The 21,539-nt window shown below is 37.8% G+C and overlaps 1 protein-coding gene across 1 annotated transcript in view; it reads left to right on the forward strand.

The window, feature by feature from the left end:
• The window catches only part of LOC136875368 (dynein beta chain, ciliary), a 782,313-nt gene that overhangs the window by 387,420 nt on the left and 373,354 nt on the right, over window positions 1-21,539 (forward strand). Inside the window, exons 24-25 of the mRNA XM_067148948.2 lie at window positions 16,276-16,442; window positions 19,410-19,575. Coding sequence (XP_067005049.2) covers window positions 16,276-16,442; window positions 19,410-19,575 — 333 coding nt within the window. The remainder of the gene's footprint in view (window positions 1-16,275; window positions 16,443-19,409; window positions 19,576-21,539) is intronic.

Consider the following 21,539-nt stretch of genomic DNA (forward strand, 5'->3'; position numbering starts at 1 on the left):
ACTAGTATAACTTGGAAACAATTCTCTGACCCATGGGTAAATAGTGGAAACATTATTATTATTATTATTATTATTATTATTATTATTATTATTATTATTATTATTATTATTATTATTATTATTATTATTATTATTATTATTATGCAGGTGGTTTGAAAAGTTCTCGGAATGTACTAGAATTAAGTATCTTACCTCGGTGGAACAGCTTTTATTTTTCAACATAGTCTCCCTGTAGACTAATACATTTGGTCCAGCGATGTCCCAATGCCTTGATCCCATCTCGAAAATGAGATTCCTCTAGGCCTGCAAAATACCTCTCCAATTCGGCTGTCAGTTCTTCCCTTGTAGAAAATCTCCGTCCACCAAGGAAAATTTTTCAGCTTGGGGAATAGATGAAAGTCTGATGGAGCCAAATCAGGTGAATAAGGTGGATGTGGCAACAATTCGTTCCCCAGTTCATGAAGTTTTGCCAAGGCAATAACACTTGTGTGCGGCGGAGCATTGTCCTGATGAAAGATGACATTTTCCCTTGCCAAACCAGGCCTTGTTTTGCATATCTTTTCCTGTAGTTGGTCTAGGAGGTTTGCATACAGTAGTATTGCCCCGTAATTGTTCGGCCAGTAGGAAGATAATCTATCAGCAGAATGCCTTTTGCATCCCAGAAAACTGAGGCCATGACCTTTCCGGCCGAACGCACTGCCTTTGCTTTCTTTGGTGGTGGTGAATCAGCATGTTTCCACTGCTTTGACTGCTGTTTTGTCTCTGGGGTATAGGCACCATGCGTGTCGCTCTAGCGGCCGGGCGGAGAACAACACGTGAGGCAGACTCCAGACTCGCAGTAGCTGTTCTGTTATGGTTATGACCGAGCCTTTGGTTATTCTGATGATAATGGCAGAGAAAAGGAGATCGAGTAAACGCAATTGCTGTGTCATCAGATGTTGTAATACTTACGCAAATACGGGAAGTGAAGTACAATTTTATTGTTTTCCAAAACTAGCGATAGAAGTGGACCGAAGGAGGCGATGGATACAAGCAGTTAACCGAACGAAGGAAGTAGGCCTACACATACGTACTGCACATGTTTGCAATAAGTTCAATTGATCCGATTTAATTTTAATTTTGGTTTTAATTTTTAGCACTCATGGATCACTTTGGCAACCTGCGACTTACTTAAAGAATATGTAGTGCACACTTCATCGGAATCAGAAGATCTGGACACACACAAAGTCCAGCCTATGTTCCGACAATATTTCCGGATGAATAGGCTACAATAAGAGGAATGTGTCGCCGGGACCCAACTTACAGCGCTTTCACAGACAACTCAAGCGATTTAAAAAAAAAAGAAGAATCAGACGGAAAATTTTCAAGTACAGTTTGCCCAAGCAACATAACCAAGGATGCATCCGTGAGAACAGATGCATCTGATTTTCATTGTTCAGACTTCATGTTTTCTTGTTCAATAAATGAAAACGACGTAAATACACAAGCATGTATTCCACTTAATTTCGGTCTAGGAGTCCCGCTCCATAGCTAAATGGTTAGCGTGATGGCCTTTGGTCACAGGGGTCCTGGGTTCGATTTTCGGCAGGGTTGGGAATTTTAACCATCATTGGTTCATTTCCCTGGCACGGGGCCTGGGTGTATGTGTTGTCTTCATCATCATTTCATCCTCATCACGATGCGCAGGTCGCCTACAAGAGTCAAATCAAAAGACCTGCACCTGGCGAGCCGAACCCGTCCTGGGATCACCCAGCACTAAAAGCCATGCGCCATTTCATTTCGATCTGGGAGGGGACATTACAAAACGTGATAAAATGTGTTGAACGGAAGACGATCATGCAGACATCAAGGGTCCAGGTTTGCAAGGCTACAGTTCCATAAGGAATAATACACAAATGCGTGATTTAACAGTTGTGAACTTCAACGTCTTTGCCTTGCTGCTTGAGTTATTACCAAACTGTGATGTTTCGAAATTATGTAAAGAATCTTGATTGATAAATTTCATTTTTTATTCCGTATTGATAGTCACCATAAGTCATAAATGAAAGAGAAGTTCCACCTAATCAATACTAATAAAATAGTATTGATTAGGTGGAACTAGTATTGATTAGGTGGAACTTCTCTTTCATTTATGACTTATGTAAAGAAACCAGATTATTGATTTTTTAGTGAAAATGAAAACCGGACTGTCATATTCTGCTTTGAGTGTGCTATTCGGTGTTCACAGGACAACAATTTCACGTATTTTTATGACCATGCTTATGCAACTGGCACTGCATACGAAACATTTCATATTCTGGCCTAATAATAATAATGTTATTTGCTTTACGTCCCACTAAATACTCTTTTACGGTTTTCGGAGAAGCCGAGGTGCTGAAATTTTGTCCCGCAGGAGTTCTTTTACGTGCCAGTAAATCTACCGATACGAGGCTGATGTATTTGAGCACCTTCAAATACCACCGGACTGAGCCAGGATCGAACCTGCCAAGTTGGGGTTAGAAGGCCAGCGCCTCAACCGTCTGAGACACTCCACCCGGCTTCTGGCCTATTAAGGAAAGTGTACAAGAAAAACTGCCTCCAGCATTTAATAGAAATTACGGTAATTATACATTCATTGTTGACTGCAAGGAATTTAGGGTTGAACAGCCTCCCCAAATAGATCAGAGAGTCTATTTCTATTCTCAATACAAGGGTTGCTACACTGCAAAAGTTTTAATTGCAATCACGCCTAGTGGTATGATCAATGTTGCGAGTGTTAGAATTCACGTAGAAAGGTGTATTCAAAGAATCAAAATATACAATGCATTACAGAAATTGCCAACAGAACCTTTTTCACACGTGGATGACATCGTGCATATGTGTTGCATGTTAACGAATTTGCAACCTCCAATAATTAAAGAATAGTTTGAGAATTGTTCTAGCATCAGTTTGTTTTATATATTCTTTGTTTACATTTTGATCTGTTCAACGTTCAACAAGCAAGAATTGACAAATAAATACTTTATTATTATTAGGAATACCGCTCATTTTTAGCAAGTAATTATTGAAATAGAACTTTGTCATTTTGGTGAGACATTCCTCAAGATACTTATTGTCCTGATAAATAGGTATTGTCAACTGTTGTGCTTTGCTATATACATATAGATCACATTTTCCCAAGCCAGTTACATAAATCAGATTCAGAATTTGTATTTGTGTGTAATACATATGACTTGTCTTTAACTGAATGTTATTTTGCTCATCAAAGTAAAGATAACATACTTGCACATTTCCTGACTCATCTACTATTGGTTTATCTTTACAGGAAGATGGACACTTAACTTCTAACACTCTGTCAGCTACATTTCGTTTGAGAACTATGCCATCTGGAGATCCACAAATCCAAGGTTGTTTCTTGTGGATTAATAACCCTCATCGAATATCACGAACACCAAATGAACTTCCATAGCATTCTACTGCTTCACTTTCCATTTCACTTCCATAAGATTGTTCAAAGCAGCTCCCCCAATCGGGGATTCAGTTACAAATGCAGAGCTCAAATATCAAAGTTATGTCGCCTAGTTTTGATCCGATGTGCTTTCGTGCTAGCAGATATTCTTATCTTTCTTTCTTTCTTTGTTTCTTTCTTTCTTTCTTGAAACCATCGAGGGCTTCCTGATTGAGATAGTGTCCAGGGAGATTTTAATTATATGATCTGTATCAACCTGTACTTTGCCGGTATAAAACATTTCGTCACTCACAGTGCAAAAGGTGTATTTGTCTGGCAAGCGCACGTCGTTAGAGATTTGTAAATGTAATAGCTGTGTCACAATTTCCTCACATTCTTCTCTCTCCACATCATTCACTATCCTGTCTATCAATGAGGTGACTACGGCCCTGCACGATTGTTTGATTTCAGTAGCTTCTGCTCGAAGCATTGTATGAAGACTGCAAGGGATGTGTTTTAAGATATCCTCAGTTAATTCGAAGGGGGGAAGAGATGTATCCAAAGTCTTTTTACCGAACAGTTCTTCTACGCGTTTGCCTTTTCTGTATTTTTCTGTTGACGTTGTTTTCAGGCTCGGAGACAACACTTTAATTATTTATATAATACACTACCGCAGCTACGTGTGTGCGGAGTTCCTCTGGTGCTGGCTAGACAGGAACATTCCCCGGTAGAGACATTACGATTCTGGTCAACCTGAACACAAAATAAAGATGCGTACAACTTAGCAAACATGCATTAAGTAATCCTTACTAAATAAACTTTCTAAATTGTTACCTAACTACACCTTGCCTACCTCAAGTTTTACGACATAAGGCGGCAAAGTGACAGACGTTTGTCGGGTGACTTTTCCTGTGATGTATCTGAAACTGTTCGAAATTAACTCTTCAACGCTGTTCACGTGGCCACTGACAACAAGGTTCTTCCTTTATTGCATGATGATTCACTTAGATACCTGAAGTGAATTGCTTTAAACCCGCAACGGGTTCGAATGTCAAACATGTTGCACTGAGACACTCGCACTACACCTCACCTCTTGTTTCAGAGCGGGCCACTATGTAGCGCTAGTAGTAGCATTTCGATCTATCTGCACGGTGCCTATAGTAGTGGACCCAAGTTTCATCTGTAGTCACAAACCGACGCAAAAAATCTTGTTGGTTGCACTGAAAACGGGCCAGACTTTGTTCGGACATTTCCAGTCTGGTACGTTTATTGTCCAATGTCAAGAGCCGCGGCACCCATCTTGCGGATAATTTTTTCATACCCAATTCTTCGGTTAAAATATAATATACCCATTCAGAAGACATCCCTACAGCTTCAGCAATCTCCGGCACTTTCAGTCGACGATCCTCCATGTCCATTTTATGCACTTTTGCGATAAAATCTGGGGTCGTAACACTTTTTGGCCGTCCACTACGCGGATCATCATCCAAGCTCTCCCGACCAAATTTAAACTCGCTGGTCCACTTGGCAACAGTTGAAAATGAAGGAGCAGAGTCCCCCAGTGTGTTCTGAAAGTCGTCATGAATTTCCTTTGCTTTCATACCTTTCTTTACAAAGTATTTAATCACTGCTCGAATCTCAGTTTTTCCCATTGTCACAAATCACTATGTGGGAACAACAACAAAGAGTTGTCACTACCACACTCCTGCAGCTAGAGCACTGACAAAGGATGTGTGATTATTGTGTGGGAACCTTGTTGCTCTAGCACTGACATCTAGCGGTGATTCCGAGAACTTTCCAAAGCGCCCTCGTATTATTATTATTATTATTATTATTATTATTATTATTATTATTATTATTATTATTATTATTATTATTATTATTATTATTATTATTATTATTATTATTATTCTGGGGATTCTGTGGAACGCAGATGTGAAAGAAGGTGTGGATATGAATAGGCAGATATAAGACAGTCAGAAGATTAATTTGAAACTTTAAAATTAGAGCTATATTTAAAGTTTTTCTGCTATCTTTTGGTTTCTTTTCAAATACTCAACTTTACAAATTCAGGTACAAAAGTTTGCAAGATTGGGTAACAATTTCAGAAAATTGAATAATAATCAGTTAACAAATTTGAAGCTTGAAGCTCCCTAATTGTGATATGGACAAATCAAAACAGAATTTTTGGAATAAATGAGATGTGAAAGCCTTTACATTATCAGAAACTATATATTGACAAGGAACAAAAGAAGCAAGGATAGTATTAAGACAAGAAATCGTAGACTGAGTGGTAGCCAGCTTATCTGGAAATAACCATGGAAATATGGGGAAGCCATCTACACATACAAGGATGAATTTATTCCCGTTCCCCTTAGATTGAGGGAAGGGTCCGACGTAATCTATGTACAAATGCTCCATGGGGCAAGATGCTTGATGTGATGACAATAGCCATAGCTTAGTAGACAAGGTGGGCTTACTATTCAAGCAAAAATTTCATGTTTTAACCGTTTCTCTTATTTTGCCATCCATACTCTTCCATATGAACATTTCTCTGATTTTCTCTCTGGTTTTGAAGATGCCTAAATGCCCTCCTAATGGAGTCTCATGATAATATTTGAATATCATGGACAGAATAACAGCTCAAAAGGCAGCACAGAACCCCATTCTTCAACACATAAGGGACGACATGTTCCCCAGAAGAAAGGTTTTCCATTATAGGAGCCAGCACTGGATCTTCCTGTTGATATATCTCGATATCCCGAAACAACATAGGGGCATCTGTCAAAATAGTATTAACACAAGAAGGTATGCAAATGGAAGAAGGACTTTCCTCCTGTTCACTGTTCTCAACATGACTAGAAAATATGTGGCTTAGTCTATCCGCGACCACATTTTCTGATCCTCTAATGTGTCGCATGTCGAATTGAAAGGCTGAAATTCTGATAGCCCCACGGGTGATACGTCCGGTACGATGAGGCCTAGCTAAAGCTTGATTATGTGTTTCTAATTCAAATTGAACATGCTCCAGATAAAGGCGGAACTTCTCCAAGGCAAACAGGACTGCAAGTCCTTGAGCCGGTAAGGTCCTAGACGCATAGGCAATAGGCCGCTTTCCGAGTTCAGTTTCTTGAAGGACAGCAGTAACAGCCAATGAAGAGGCATCGGTTTGAACTGCGAATTTCTTCGAGAAATCAGGCATGGCTAATACTGGTGGTGTTACAAAGAGCTGACTTCAGATCTTCAAACGCAACTTGCTGCAATGGGCCCCATTCGAATTTGAAACCTTTCCTACGAAGTACGTTTAGGGGCGCCGCCCTATTAGCGAAGTTTGGAATAAAGTTCCTGGAGAAATTCACCATACCTATGAACCTAGCAATTTCTTTGACGCCCTTAGGTAGCTTGAATTCACGAGTAGCCTGCGTTCTGGAATGGTTGATAGCAACAGCATCGGGCGACACAATGTGCCCTAATAATGACATAGAAGGCTTAGCAAAAGCTATCTTAGATAACTTAATTGTCAACCCAGCCTTATGAAGGTGATTTAGAACTTCCTTAAGATCATCTAGGTGTTCTTCAAAGGTATCAGAAAACACCACAATATCATCGAGATAATGATAAAAATATTCAAATTTGACGTCGGAGAAGACCCTATCCAGCAGTCTAGTAAGGTCAGCCACGCCCGTGAGGAGCCTGAAAGGCATGCGGTTGTATTAATACAAATTCCAATCAGTGGAGAAAGCCATCAGATGTTTGGAATCTTCTGCCAGAGGTATGTGATAATATGCTTGGTTAAGATCTAAGATGGTAAAGAACTTACCCTTGCGAAACCATGAAAGACAAGAATAGTGATCAGGAAGGGGCACCGATTGTAATGCGACCTTACGGTTTAAAGCCTTGTAATCTATGACAGGCCCGAAGTCACCCTGAGGTTTCGGTACACGAAAAATGGGCGATGAATACGCCGACTTTGAAGGTCGAATAATGCCATCTTTTAACATTTAATCTATGATCTCCTTAAGAGCCTTCATTTTAGGTGGAGATGTCCTATATGGAGGAAAACATACTGGAATTGAATCCGTTACCTCAATTTTATACTCAATCAGTTCAGTGACACCAAGGGTTTCAGAAAATACATCAGGAAAAACTGAAAATACTCTCAAATACTTTCAGCCTGGTCCTCAGGTAGATGCCTAAGATCTAATGACATCTCACTCTGGGCAGGCAAAATAGATGAAAATGACACAGAATTACATTTCAAAAGAGGAATATTAACGTTACTATCAAATTTGAATGTGCACGACTTGCTCTGAAGATTGAGCACAAGACCAGAATGAGACATGAACTTGGAATACCGTATGCAAACAGTGGGGATCCTCACCAGGAATACCTAATAAAAGAAATAGATGCTATGTAGAGGAAAGCAGCATGATTTGTAACAGGGGATTTCAGTTTTTTTAAAAAGTAGTGTATCAGGGTGCGGCAAGCTGCTGAAACCTGATGAAATAACAGGGGACAGCATTAGAGGTTGAGAAGGTTCAAACACTGCATTACTCATAAAGGTGTAAGTTGTCTTAGATGATCAGACACTTGTTCCAATGAGGCTGATGTTTTTTGCGTAGCCACCGATTTTCTACTCTCAATAGACCTACTAGAGTCCTCTTCCATAATAAAGTTTACCGATGGCACATGGTCACCTTTAGCACTAACAGGTATAACATTATATGATGGATTGGAAAAAATAAACTTTCCCCTACTAATGTAAAGTTTTTGAAAAAATTGAAAATTACCACAAATCTGAGTCTGTTTTCTGGGATAATTTTAAATTATTCTTCTCTGCTTGACTGCAGCCAAATGTACAAAATATCTCATTGGCCAACATCTTAAGTTGGCAGGAAGAGATAGAAGTGTAAGATAAATGATATTATAGCTGATTAGGCGAAAGTATGTACTATGCGTCACGCATGTGACGTTGGCATTCTAGTGATATTATATTGCATTACAAGCACAATGTTTGGCTGTTCTAGGGTTAAGTTGATGCATGAAAAGATGTAATTCGTTTCACTTTCTGTCTTGATCCTGGATGGATTGATTGTTGAAATGATAGATCCATTGATTAATCTATTACTAAAACAATCAATTTTAATGATGGCATTGTTCCCAGATCTTTCCATAAAAAAGCAAAGTTTAGTTGAAATATATTTAGAAAATGTTCAGTTTTTGACCAAATGTGGCAACTTTGATGTATTAAGTGGTTAATTGGTTTATTTGATAGAGGAAAGAAGAGGAAAAGAGGTAAATTCAGTTTACCCAGCAGTTTTTGTTTTAATTTTTGGGCTCTGTAAATGTTGAATCTTCAGTTTCACATGATTTCTAAAAAATGTTCTCAGTCAGCAGTTTTGAGTTCCACTAATTGTGGATCATCTGCATCCAGATCATCGATGATACCTTCAGGGACATTTTCAGTTGAATTGTTGCACTCAAGGCATATGATGGGAAATTTTGGCTTGCTTTTCTTTAAACTTATCCCGAAAAACAGATTCGGGTATGTGATAATTATTCAATTATTTTACAAAAAATTTTCATTAGTAGGGGAAAGTTTATGTTTTCCAATCCATCGTATAATGTCATATTTTCCTAATTTTAACAAAATATGTTTTCAATTTCCAAGAAAAGGGGGGTCCTAACCTGTACAAATGAAATAAATAATACAAGCAGCAAATGCATCACTTTTCTCCTTTTTTGTCCTTTTCCACTTGACTTGAGCGAAAACCTAGGTTCTGCACTATTAAATCATGTTTCAACTGCCTTGTACCATTATTTCATGTGTGTATTTTGTAGGTTTTTAAATTTCAAACTTTCAGCTATTAGCTTTGACTGAAAAACATTCTGTTTCCAAGGTTGTAAAATGGAAAGTAGGCCTACTCCCTCATTTTCATCTTCTCATGTCTTTCTTTTTAGGAAGAGACAAAGGTTAGGATTTCTAGATACTTAGGAGAATTAGGGAGAGGAGAAGAGAGTTTTGAAGTAAAAGGTGGAGGGCGGAGATGGCAGAGCGAACATAAATGACATGAGTGGTTAAGTGGTGTTGCGTAACTTAGCACATAAAGCGCTGAGGCCCATACTCTGAGGTGCGCAAACACCCGCCTGTTCGTCCTACATCAAAATATCGTAAGATCTTTTTTGTTGCAAATTTTGCCTACTTTCTGTATTTATTTGTATTATGTCCCAAAAATACACAAAAAAGTATTTTTGGGGGTTTTTATCAAACTTTCAGAGGGTTGCAGATGGTAGTTTTGGTGGGAAATTAAAAATTCAGATTCAGTGACCCAAGAAAGCCAATTTCCATAGCTACCATGAATTTTTCTAGGTAAAATCCCCTATTATCTGGACTAGATGTTTCTCTTGGAGTTGTGTGCTGCCCGTGGTTCTGTTTTGAATGCATCTCGGATATTCACACACACATTCACTCCACAAGATTCATTCATCCTGGTGACACACATCAAGCAGATGTTCACAGCAAGACGACTTAAAGGATAAGTTTTTTATGTCTCTGATGGTAGTGGGGAGAGAGTTCCAACAAAGGGACAGCTATATGCTGCCAACCTGCTGAGAGGGATAGCAAGGGTGCTACCGGAGCATGTGTTATGCTGATGGAAAGAGGATAGGGAATTCAGTTTTGAGGATAAGTAGTATGTTATCTAGAGGGGTATAGGAAGGTCCACATATTCAATACTACCAATTAGATTGGTTTGATGTTATTAAATACTGGAACCCTGAACATCTGGGGTTGTCCCTCTGTGGTTAACAACCGTAGTTGTAAATCGGAGCTTGCCTCACACAAGGTTAACTACCTTTGAAAATCAACCATGGAAAGGTCTTTGAGGAAAAAAATTCCACCATCCTGTCCAAGAAAGCAGGAGAAGGCTACTTCGGCATCAACGAGTTGGAGCATAGGCCATCACCCATTCTCATGCCAGCACATAAGAACAGGATCAAACAACATCAGATCAGCTACATTGCAACTCATAATATTAATTCCCTATTAAAGCAGGAAAACTAAAGAACTTGATGGATGAATTAGATAAGCAGAAAATTTTAGTAGCAGGACTCCAGAAGATTTGAAATACTACAGAAGAACTGTTTGAAACTCAAGGCTACAGAATTTACAACTGGAAACCTAGACTAAAGATTATGAAACAATGTCCCCAAAATGGAACTGGGTTTATAGTCAATATGAAAATAATAGATTTGATAATAGATTTTCAAGCCATCTCACCTAGAATTGCAACTTTGAGTTTAAAAGCATCAAACAAAATTTATACCTTCATAATAATGCCCATTCCTCTACTAATGAAAAGAATTTTCTAACAAAGACTAGGAAAGAAGTAGAAAAGTTTTGGGATCTCCTTGATCAAACAGTAAACCAAGTAAATATTAACAACGTTAAGATCCAGTTAGGGGACTCCAGTGCCCAACTCAGAAGAGAAAAGAAATATGGAGATATCATTGGGAAATGGGCTCCACATAAACATACAAATAAGAATGGTCAAAGGCTTGTTGAACTCTGCAGAAAACACAAACTGATCTCAAAGTCCACATACTTCAAAAGGTGGCCAAACAAACTTAAAACTTGGAAACATCCTGATTGGAGAAAATGGGAATGGCAGCTGGAACATGTATTTATGGACAAATCCTTCCACAGAGAAATCTAAAATGTTAAAGTATTAAGAGGAGTAGATACAGGTTCAGATCATTACTTTGTCAAAATCAACATTAAGTTCACACTATTAAAAAAGAAATCAAAATGCAATAAATGAAAGAAGAAATTGATCCATACCAATTAATTAGAAATGATAAATATAGAGAAGTCACACAAAACATAAAACTGACAGATAACTTAGAAGAACTGGTCCAATTCTCAGGCAACAAGCTGAAAATTTAGTCCCATTGAACTCACGTAAAAGACATGACTGGTGGACCTCGGAATGTGACAAAATTCATGAAGAAAGACATCAGGCGTGGTTGAAATTTCAAACACACTAAACAGAAGAAAGTGCAACCAACCTAAAAAAAATCAGGAAAAAGTTTGCACAAATTATGAGGCAAACCAAGAAACAATCACAGAAAGATATAATTGACTCAGTAGAAGAAAAATACCACATAACCAATTCCAGAGACTTTTACAAAATGTTTGGAAGGCAACTACAATAATTTGCCCCTCCCATGTTAATGCTGAAAAGTGAGGATGGAAAAACGACACATAATGACAAGGAAAATGCTGAAATCATGGCAAAAGCATTCATTAAACTTTTGAATTGTGAAGAACCCCAGGAACTATTAGTAATTAATACAAACACACCCATCAAGACCCCACCTGAACTCATAAATCCCACAACAATCCAAGAGGTGGAAACAGCACTCATGCGGAGAAGACCACGTTTTCGCAGAAATGTGGAAATATGCCAGTGATACAGTTCGAACATCCTTACACATGGCCCCAACAAAAATCAGGATAACAGAAAAGTTCCCCGAACATTGGACCACAGACATAATCCACCCACTCCACAAAAAAAGGAGATAAAAGCAATCCAAACAGTTATAGAGGTATCTCTCTCTTAGACTACACATACAAGATTTTCTCCAGAATTCTATACAGGAGGATCAAAGAGCAACTATAGGAGCAATTAGGTGAATATCAAGGAGGTTTCAGACCTTGGAGAAGCTGTGCAGAACAAATCATCACTTCAAAATTAGCCATAGCATATTACAAGTAACAGAACAAACCTCTTGCAAAAATCTTCATGGACTTTGAAAAAGCATATGACTGTATCCATAGACCTTTAATGTTACAAATCTTAAGAAATTTGGCTCCATCCAAAATTAATCAAATTGATAAAACTCACCTTAACCAATACTAAATCAAAAGTCAAGTTCAGAGGGGAATTCTCTGAGCCATTCATCATAAAAATAGGTTTAAGACAAGGAGATTGCTTGTCACCACTGCTGTTCAACTGTGCCATGGAATATATAATGAGAGAATAGTACAAGATTAACCCAAAGAACATCCGAATTGGAAGACCCAAAGATAACATAAGTTTAAATTGCCTAGGATTTGCTGATGACCTTGCTCTCTTGTCCAACAATATTTACAAAACCAGTCAAGTTATATCACTACAGGAAATAGCACAGAAAATTGGTCTTGGAATATGCTTTGAAAAGACAGTAATCATGTTAACTGACCCACCACTCATAAAGAAAATAATTCCCATAGGAAACCAAGAAATCAAAATTGTAGATAAATTTAAATATCGGGAGAAATCATAACATATAACCTCAACAAAAAGCCAACACAGCATAACATTATAAATAAATTCACCATAGCACAATATGTCACCAAGAATACCTGCAACAAAGAGGGCCTGTCAATAGCAACACAATTAAAATATTACAAAACAGTCACTCTGACTAATAAAATAAACTGATGTCCTCATCCTGAGGTGGTGTAGCTTTTCTCAGGCACACCCCCAATGGAGGTGAGCTGCATGTATGATTTGAACCACATACCAGCCCTCCTGCCATTCTCAAATTTCTGACAGTACCGGGAATCGAACCCAGGCCCCCGAGGACGGCAGCTAATAACACTAACTGTTATGCTATGGAGGCAGACACTCTGCCTAATCATAATGAAGTGTATTTGATACCTTCCAGTGTCTCTGAGTGTCGTCCATGTGTACTGCCATTGTTTGTTGTGTTAGAACCAAGTATTAGCAAGGACTAAATATTGATTAGTGCAGAACTCAACCAGCCAATTTCCTCTTTCATTACTTTGTCCCAATCCAAATTCTCCTACTGTATTACCTTCTCGTCTTTGGCCTACCTCAGCATTCCAGTCTCCTGTCACAATTAGATTCTCGTCACCTTTTGCATACTGTATTCAATCTTCTATCTCTTCATATATTCTTTCGATTTCCTCATCATCCACTGAACTAGTAGGCATATAGACTGCACTATTGTAGTGGACATTGGTTTGGTGTCTATCTTGACAACAATAATCCTTTCACTATGCTGGTCATAGTAGCTTACCTGCTGCCCTGTTTTCTTATTCATTATTAAACCAACTCCTGCATTTCCTCTGTTTGATTTTGTGTTGATAATTCTGTAGTCACCTGACTGAAAATCCTGCTCTTCCAGCCAACGTACTTCACTTATACCAACTACATCTAACTTCAGTCTATCCATCTCCCTTTTCAGATTCTTTAACCTACCACAACAATTCAAACTTCTAACATTCCACACTCCGACTTGCAAAATGTTAGTATTCATCTTCTCGTGTAGTCCCCACCTGGAGATCCGAATCGGGGACTAGTTTACTTCCAAAATATTTTACCCGGGAGGAAGCCATCATCAGTACATCATACAGAGAGAGCTGGATGTCCTAGGGAGTTAGTTACGTCTGTAGTTTCCCGTTGCTTTCAGCCGTGCAGCAGTATCAACAGAGCTAAGCCATGTTAAGTATTATTACAGCACCATTTAAGTCAAACATCTAGGCTGCTGCCCTTGTAAATTCCAAAAGGCTGCTACCTCCTTCTCGATGAACCATTCATGTCTGGTCTCTCAACATATACCCATCCAGTATGGTTGCACCTGCAGCTCGTCTATTTGTTCCATAGGGACGCGCAAGCCTGCCCACCGCACCAAGGTCACATGGTTCGCAGGAGAGGTCAAAACAACTAATACTGCACAAATAGACGAAATACTGAAGATAGAGAGAAGAATCATTACAACATGCATCAACAAATCATACGTATATTGGGCATCGTGGCATCAATTAGTACTAGATCACTGTAGAAAAATATAGGGAGGATAAGAGTATTTATAAGCCTATTCTCATGTTTAGGGGCAGCAAGTTTTGATGTTACTTTATTAGATGAAGGGAGCCATACACTTTTCTAAGGACATTGGTAATGTTCTTCCTGAGTTTTCATATGGAATCATTTTACCAGATAAAGTGAGTGGCGGAATATTTTTGTTGTTTACAGCATTTCCTCTTAAAGCAATAATCAACACCACCATCTCTTCACTTTTTCTGTGTTTATCTGTCTTTCTTCTTCTCTCCCACACTGAGCAAGTTGGCCATGCGGTTAGGGGCCTGCAGCTGTGAGCTTGCATTTGGGAGATCATGGGTTCGATTCCCACTGTCAGCAGGCCTGAAGATTGTCTTCCATGTTTTCTCATTTTCACACCAGACAAATGCTGGGGCTGTATCTTAATTAAGACCACGTTTGCTTCCTTCCCACTCCTAGGCCTTCCCTATATCATTGTCACCATAAGACCTACCTATGTCGGGGCGACATAAAGCAAATAATTTTAAAAAAAATTCTCCCACACTTACTACTTCAATGAATGTTGAAGCTCACCCTCCTGATGAAGCTGGGAAGCAGAGACAAGCTTGTCAGGGGCTATGAAAAGATGAATACAGAAGAACTGTGAGTGATGAGTAAAGAGCCTATCTATTCGAAGACAGCTGTGTGTGAAGATTTGGAATTTGTCCTTTTGTGTTTTCATGTTTATCCCTGTCTTTTTTTCTGTTCCTTTCTGTTCTGATGCTGACTTGTTATTATGTTTATTCTATAATGTCTTCTTATTCATGTTCTTATCTTTCTATATATGACTTACATTGCGCCAGAATTCAGTGACAATAAGATGTGATAGGCAAGCATGCTGGTGCAATGTGCACACCACCTATGTATGTGAATTGCACAAGTGAGGATGCCCCTTGCTTTATGACTGTCCTTCATTGAAGGGAAGAAAAACAAATGAAAACTCAGAATAAACTTTCATATTCAGAGGCTTGGATGTAGTTTAAGACCATGGCCTACCTCAAATTCTGTACCTCCTTTACTGAAAAGACAACAAAAGTATGGATTGATCTTATAAATTCTCTTCTGTCCACTACACTAGTTAAACCATCCATAAAGTCTTCGATCCACCATCAAACAGTTAATAATTTTCATCCAAGCAGGTATTAAGCCAAGTGGCCTGTTATGGTTTCAATTCCTCTCTTAGCTGGGGTTCCAGTAGAGTAACTTCCTTTGGGATGATATCATAATATATGTTTTGGGATTGTTCCCCTTGCTGTTCTGTTGACATGATTCTTCCAATTTGTCCAGTGTTGCCCTCAGCATTATAACACATCACTTTTGTGGTCCTATCACGTGCATCCTACTGTACATCTCGTGAATCTCATCTCAGCAGCAGTGATTTTTATTTTGTTTATTTTCCTGATTCTTCATACTTCAGTGTCATGGTCTAGCTGGAGTTCTGTAAAATGTATAGTCTTGTGTTTCTTTGGATGGTTTCATTACAGAATTAATAGTAAGATTCAGGGGAAGGTGTACTTTCAGTTGAATCACAATGTGAGTTTTTGCTATACCATTTGGGAAGAATGGTTCTGGTCTAGCTGGGAATACTTCTCCATCTAGGGTGAAGGGAATGACTTTATCAATTAGAGCTTTCCCACACTTATGGAAATTTCATTCTAGTTCAGTCATAAGCCATGAATAAATACAGTTCCAAACATTAAATATCTCCACTCCTCCATCCCTTTCTCTGTTTCTGCATGTTTCTATTTCTTTCCTTGGCAACAGAGTCCCTCTAAAATATTTACCAAATTCCTTTCAGAATGATGCAAAACTAAGCATTTTCAGATATTAATTAAAATTAATTTCTTGTTCATTCATTCATTCATAAAATGCATTTATTTTCATTCTCATAGTGGTGAAATGGAGATTCTTAGATCTACTGTTCTGTAAGAATCTGTATAATATTGTATGGTGTTATTTTAGGAGTTGCCAGAGAAGTGGAACACCTTGAAGAAAATAGCTGTGACAGTAAAACAGAATGTTACACCTCACATGGCAGCAGAAGCAAACCTCATCAGGAAGAGAATCAACTTGTTTGACTTACGGCAGCTTCAGTTTAGAGAAGCCTTCCGGAAGTTACCATTATTCCTGTGAGTTGCAGGACAAGATGGAAGTATTTAATTCATTTCAACAAACACTTATTTGAGAAACGATTGCTAGATATTGTAATTTTAGGGAAGGGAATAATGGGTTGTCTAGTCTACCTATAAATCTGGGAAGAGAGTATAAGATAGGGTTACCATACATCTGGTTGAATGTGGCATCCGCGTACATGTTTATGATTTCTGGTAATGTCCACATTTTTTATTTTTGGGAAGGAAGATCATTTGATTTTAGTTTTCATCTTGTATCGTCAACAAGTTATATATTTTTTATATTGATTATTGAATTACACTGTTTGTTATTCACTTACAATTGATCTCTTATACTTGTAAAACCAAAAATATCAATTTACATTGCTTACAATTGATGCATCAATCTTTTTAGCTAGCTTAGAGATAACTGCGATATTTCTCCTTCCTTCCTTCCTTCCTTCCTTCCTTCTGGTTTTCACTTAACAGTTTATGTTGTGCAATACACGTGTAGACTTGAGCGAACTAGTGTATTCATCCAGTTGCGTCTTCATTCCTCACCCAATAAATCATCTTATTAGGTAAATTGAAACAACAGTTTCTTGATTTTCAAAATGTACGAGACAGAAACATTGTTTTACTTTATAGCTTAAGATTTTTTAATAGCTGAACTACGCGCTTTGATCATGCTTTGTTTTGTCTTCATGTGGGATGATTTCTCATCATGCTGAAGAGGAAATGTATATTAATGGATAAACTCTGAGAAAAATATTGAAGCTCTCATCCTGGAAGAGTATGATGGGAAGCAGAATGTATGACTTGCTGCCCAGGGAACTATGTTTCAATCGCAAATCATGGTGCCAGCGACCTGAAACTCCCCTTGAAGACAGAAAAACATATGAGGTGTGTTAGTGGTGCAAGTTCAAGTACTGACTAATTTTTTATAAAATCCAATACTGAACTGGAAAATAAAGTAAGTGCTGCTGAAGGCATTCTTGCTTATAATACTGTGTCACATCACAGCAATTATAAATCTATGGATTGTACTCCTGGACTATTTAGAGAAATTTTCCTTGACTCATCTATATAATCGAAAAATCACGTTGATGTATAAAAACTGAAGCAAATGTAAATTCTGTTCTAGTATCTTATTCAGTAGAATGCTTCATAAAAGATCTGAATGCATTCCTTTTGTTGATGTCTCAACAGATGCTAGCCACTGTGAGGATATTAAAATGTTCCCAATTATAATTCATTACTTTGACCACAAGAATGTAAGATTGCAAATTGAGCTTCTTATTATTGAAAGTAGGCCAAGTGAAACTGAAACAACTATTTCAACTTATATCACTGATGCCCTTACCAAGTTTAAAATTAAGGATAAATGTGTGGCATTTGGTGGTGACAACTGTAACACAAATTTCAGTGGTATCAAAAGAGTTGATGGTAATAATGTGTTTGCTAACCTCAAGAGGATGCTTAACAAGGTGTTGGTTGTAGTAGGACACCCTGCTCATGTCCTTAACAACTGCATTCAGCATGGAACTGACCTCTTTGAAATGAAGATATATAACCACTTTTCAGTATGTGCTGTCTGTGTTTAGTCTCTAAAGAAATGTTGTGACTTTGTTGAAATAGAGTACCAACAACTTCTCAGTCATAGCAGGATATGATGGCTGTTACTATTTCCAGCTATTCAGGGACTTATGGAGATGTTTACTTGCATGGAATCCTGCTTCCTGACTCAAAACAAACCTCGAATAGTTCTCAAGATATTTTTTTTATGGATCCTACCAGTGGGATGTGTTTATGGTGTGTCCAATCTTTAGTTGGTGTTTTCCATAATTATATCAGCAACATTCAAAAGGAAGAAAACTCCCTTATTGATGTGATGGATATTCTAGATTCTCTCCATGATGTTCTTCAAAATAGAAAAGATGATAATTTTATGTCTGTGGATGAAAGAAACTTTGGTTCAGGTGGAAAATTATGATTATACATCTAAGGTGAAAGATTTTAAGTGCAATGGATATTTAGAGTATCTGAACATGTGGATGCAACCGTTTAATGAATTTTCTTGTTTTAAGTGGCTTGATTCTGCAGTTGTATCATGGAATTACAGTATGTGGAAGTATCTATCAAATTTTTGTTGGATAAAAATATTGAAATTGATAATGAAAGGTTTTTTAAATCAATTTTCAAATTTAAAAAAAATCAGAGCCACTCATGATGAAAAATATGAACCAAGCCAGAAGAAATGGTGCAAGTACATTGAGTCTTGTAATAGTGAAGAACATTTGAGTGAAGTACTTAAAATTGCATAGTTCTTCTTTGCAGTGCCAGCCCATAACACTTGTGTTAAGAGGTCCTCCTTACTACAGTCACAGTGGACAAAGGAGAGAAATAGACTGACAGTCGATTCTGTAAAAGGGATTGCAATCGTAAAATTTAATTTTAGACATGTGAATTGCAAAAATGATATTAAATATTTGTGTCAACAAAAGGAACTGTTAAAAAAAGATTCAGTCCAGTAAGAAATACCCATGGCATATGAGCTCTAAAGTGTAGGTATGTGCGATGTGTGTAATGTTTTTTATCTTGTTTGTTTCTTATGTAAATATAGCTATTTGACAAAAGATTGAACTAATAATGTTTCAGTTGGGATTCAGCAGTCCTAAGAGCATGTTGATCGATCCTATTGAGGGTGTCCTCATTTTTGGGTTTCAGAATATGGTAACCCTATTATAAATAAAGAGTCAAAATAAATCTTTATGATAATATTTTCTCTGAAAATAGATGCTTCTAATCTTAAAGCATTTTATCTAATTGATAAATAGATTTCTGGAAGTTCCCAACTATTATTTAAGTGGGCACTAAAAATCTGTTATGAGAGTATATGCTATTAAATGAAGTAAAAAGTTAGGAAAAAAATAGATATGTATGTTAGTTTCTATGGCTTAGTATTCAAACAACATTTTGTGCCAGGTACTCATGTGAAGATGTTTATAATTTATTGGACCGCACTAACATGGAGCTGACTGCCCTTGAGGAGCAAATGGCTACCATACAGGAACAGGCATCTCTCTTTGAAGTCAGTTTCCCTGAGTTCAAACCTATGAAGATATGCCGCAAGGAATTACGTTTGCTTAAGGTAAGAAACTAACTACATATCATCGGCTTACTTAAAAAATTTTGTCTGTTCCTTTTGATAGATTTTACAGGAAAGAGCTTCTGTCTCATGAAGAAGTGTAATTTTACCCCAAAATTGTGTTTAGTTGTCTTACTTAATCTACTTTACTTTGTCGAAAACGAATAATAACTTTCTTCTCTCTAGTGAAATGTAAAGGGATTTACAGGATTTTATACCATTGAAGTCTGAGCATTCGTAAGACTTAGATTGTTTTATTGATTGTTTTGATTGCGAGCATAATAGTATTAAACAAAAGAAATTAATGAAGTAAATCATACTTGCTATTAATGATACAATAAGAAATTGGAACTAGTGAATTATTATTCAATAAATCTTAGCATTTACAAACATACTTCACCAAATTAAAACAGTTAATCATGAAGAAAGGAACCATAAAATGTATGGTAGTCTTTCGGAAGGAGACATTTCAAATCTTGAAGGTGTTGATGTTTGACATTCTCGATTTGTGTCAACGAAACGAATTGTTAAAAAAATTCAGTCCAGTGAGAAATACCGATTTGACATTGGCTCTGAAGTATAGGTAGGGGCGTGACGTTAGGGCCTGGGTCTTTAAGGGGCCCTGCAGACTTCCTGTAAGAAAAAAAAAGTAATATATATCTAGTCTAATGTCACTCTGCACGGAAATGGTCCAGGCAGTTTTGTAGAATCAGTCTAAATAATTTGTCCTACAATTTGTACGCACAGAAATTGCCATCTAGCGGCAGTTATTATAGCAAAACAGTGCTTTTCCTTGCCATCTCTTGCAACACCACAACACTCTCCTCATAAAAGAAAAATGACATGCACCAAATCATTTTAAAATAATTACAGCAACGAAAATTGAGACCCAAATATTGTTGTTAGAAAATGATACTTCCTTGAAGTGTAGTGCATCTGAGATTGTATTATGTACAAATATTTCTGAACATTTTACTTTTATCACATATTTATTCAACAACAGTGTATATACTAATAAGAAGTAGGTGTAATAACGCTTAGTCAATTCACTTTCAAATGAGCTCTCTTTGAGCGAAGATGTATCAGTTGTGCTGTTTGATATTTTCTAAACTTTATTTGAACAGTTTTTGATTTAATTTTGTTTGTATATTTTTCTGTGTTGTAATCAAATAAATTGTTATAACTGAGACTTTGGTATCCGACTGCAGAGTATGCACTCATGTTCATAAAAAACAGAATACCTTGAAAGACTAGAGAGAGGAAGTTCATATTCACAGAATACCTTGAAAGACTAGAGAGAGGAAGTTCATATTCACAGGACATGTTCATTGGTATGTTCTGCAAAAATGATTAGCATTTCAGCCACCTAGGCTCAGCATGTGTCCTGTTGCCTAGTAGGCTCTGGGTCCTCCATGGGCACTGATAACTTGTTCCATGCATGATGGCATCGACACGTATGAAGCACAAATGTTGTCTTGGGGTATAGTCATCCATGCTGCATTTGCCTGGCTGCACAGTTCATCTTCGGTGGTTGGCATTGAGTCACAGTGCCGCATCTGTCATTTCACCATATTCCACACATTTTTGATTGACGACAAATCCGGTGATCGGGTGGGCCAGGGCAACAGTCTGACATCCTGTGACAACAAGAAGGCACATGTTCACGCAGCAACATTTGGTCGCGCATTGTCCTGCTGAAATATGGCGTCTGGGGTGTCGTGCAGAAAGGGTATGTCTACGGGCTGCAGGATGTCATTCACATAGTTCAAACTGGTCACAGTACCCAGGACATGCACCAACTGTGATTTTTGCTTGCACCCAATGGCACACCACACCATAAGGCCTTGAGCTGACGCTGTATGTCTTGTGTGAATGCAGTCAGTATGATGCCTCTCGCCCTGTCTGCCGTGAACCAAAATGTGGCCATCATTTTCAAACAAACAGAAACTGGATTCATCTGAATACTC

Source organism: Anabrus simplex, chromosome 1 (assembly GCF_040414725.1).
Source record: "Anabrus simplex isolate iqAnaSimp1 chromosome 1, ASM4041472v1, whole genome shotgun sequence".
NCBI lineage: Eukaryota > Metazoa > Arthropoda > Insecta > Orthoptera > Tettigoniidae > Anabrus > Anabrus simplex.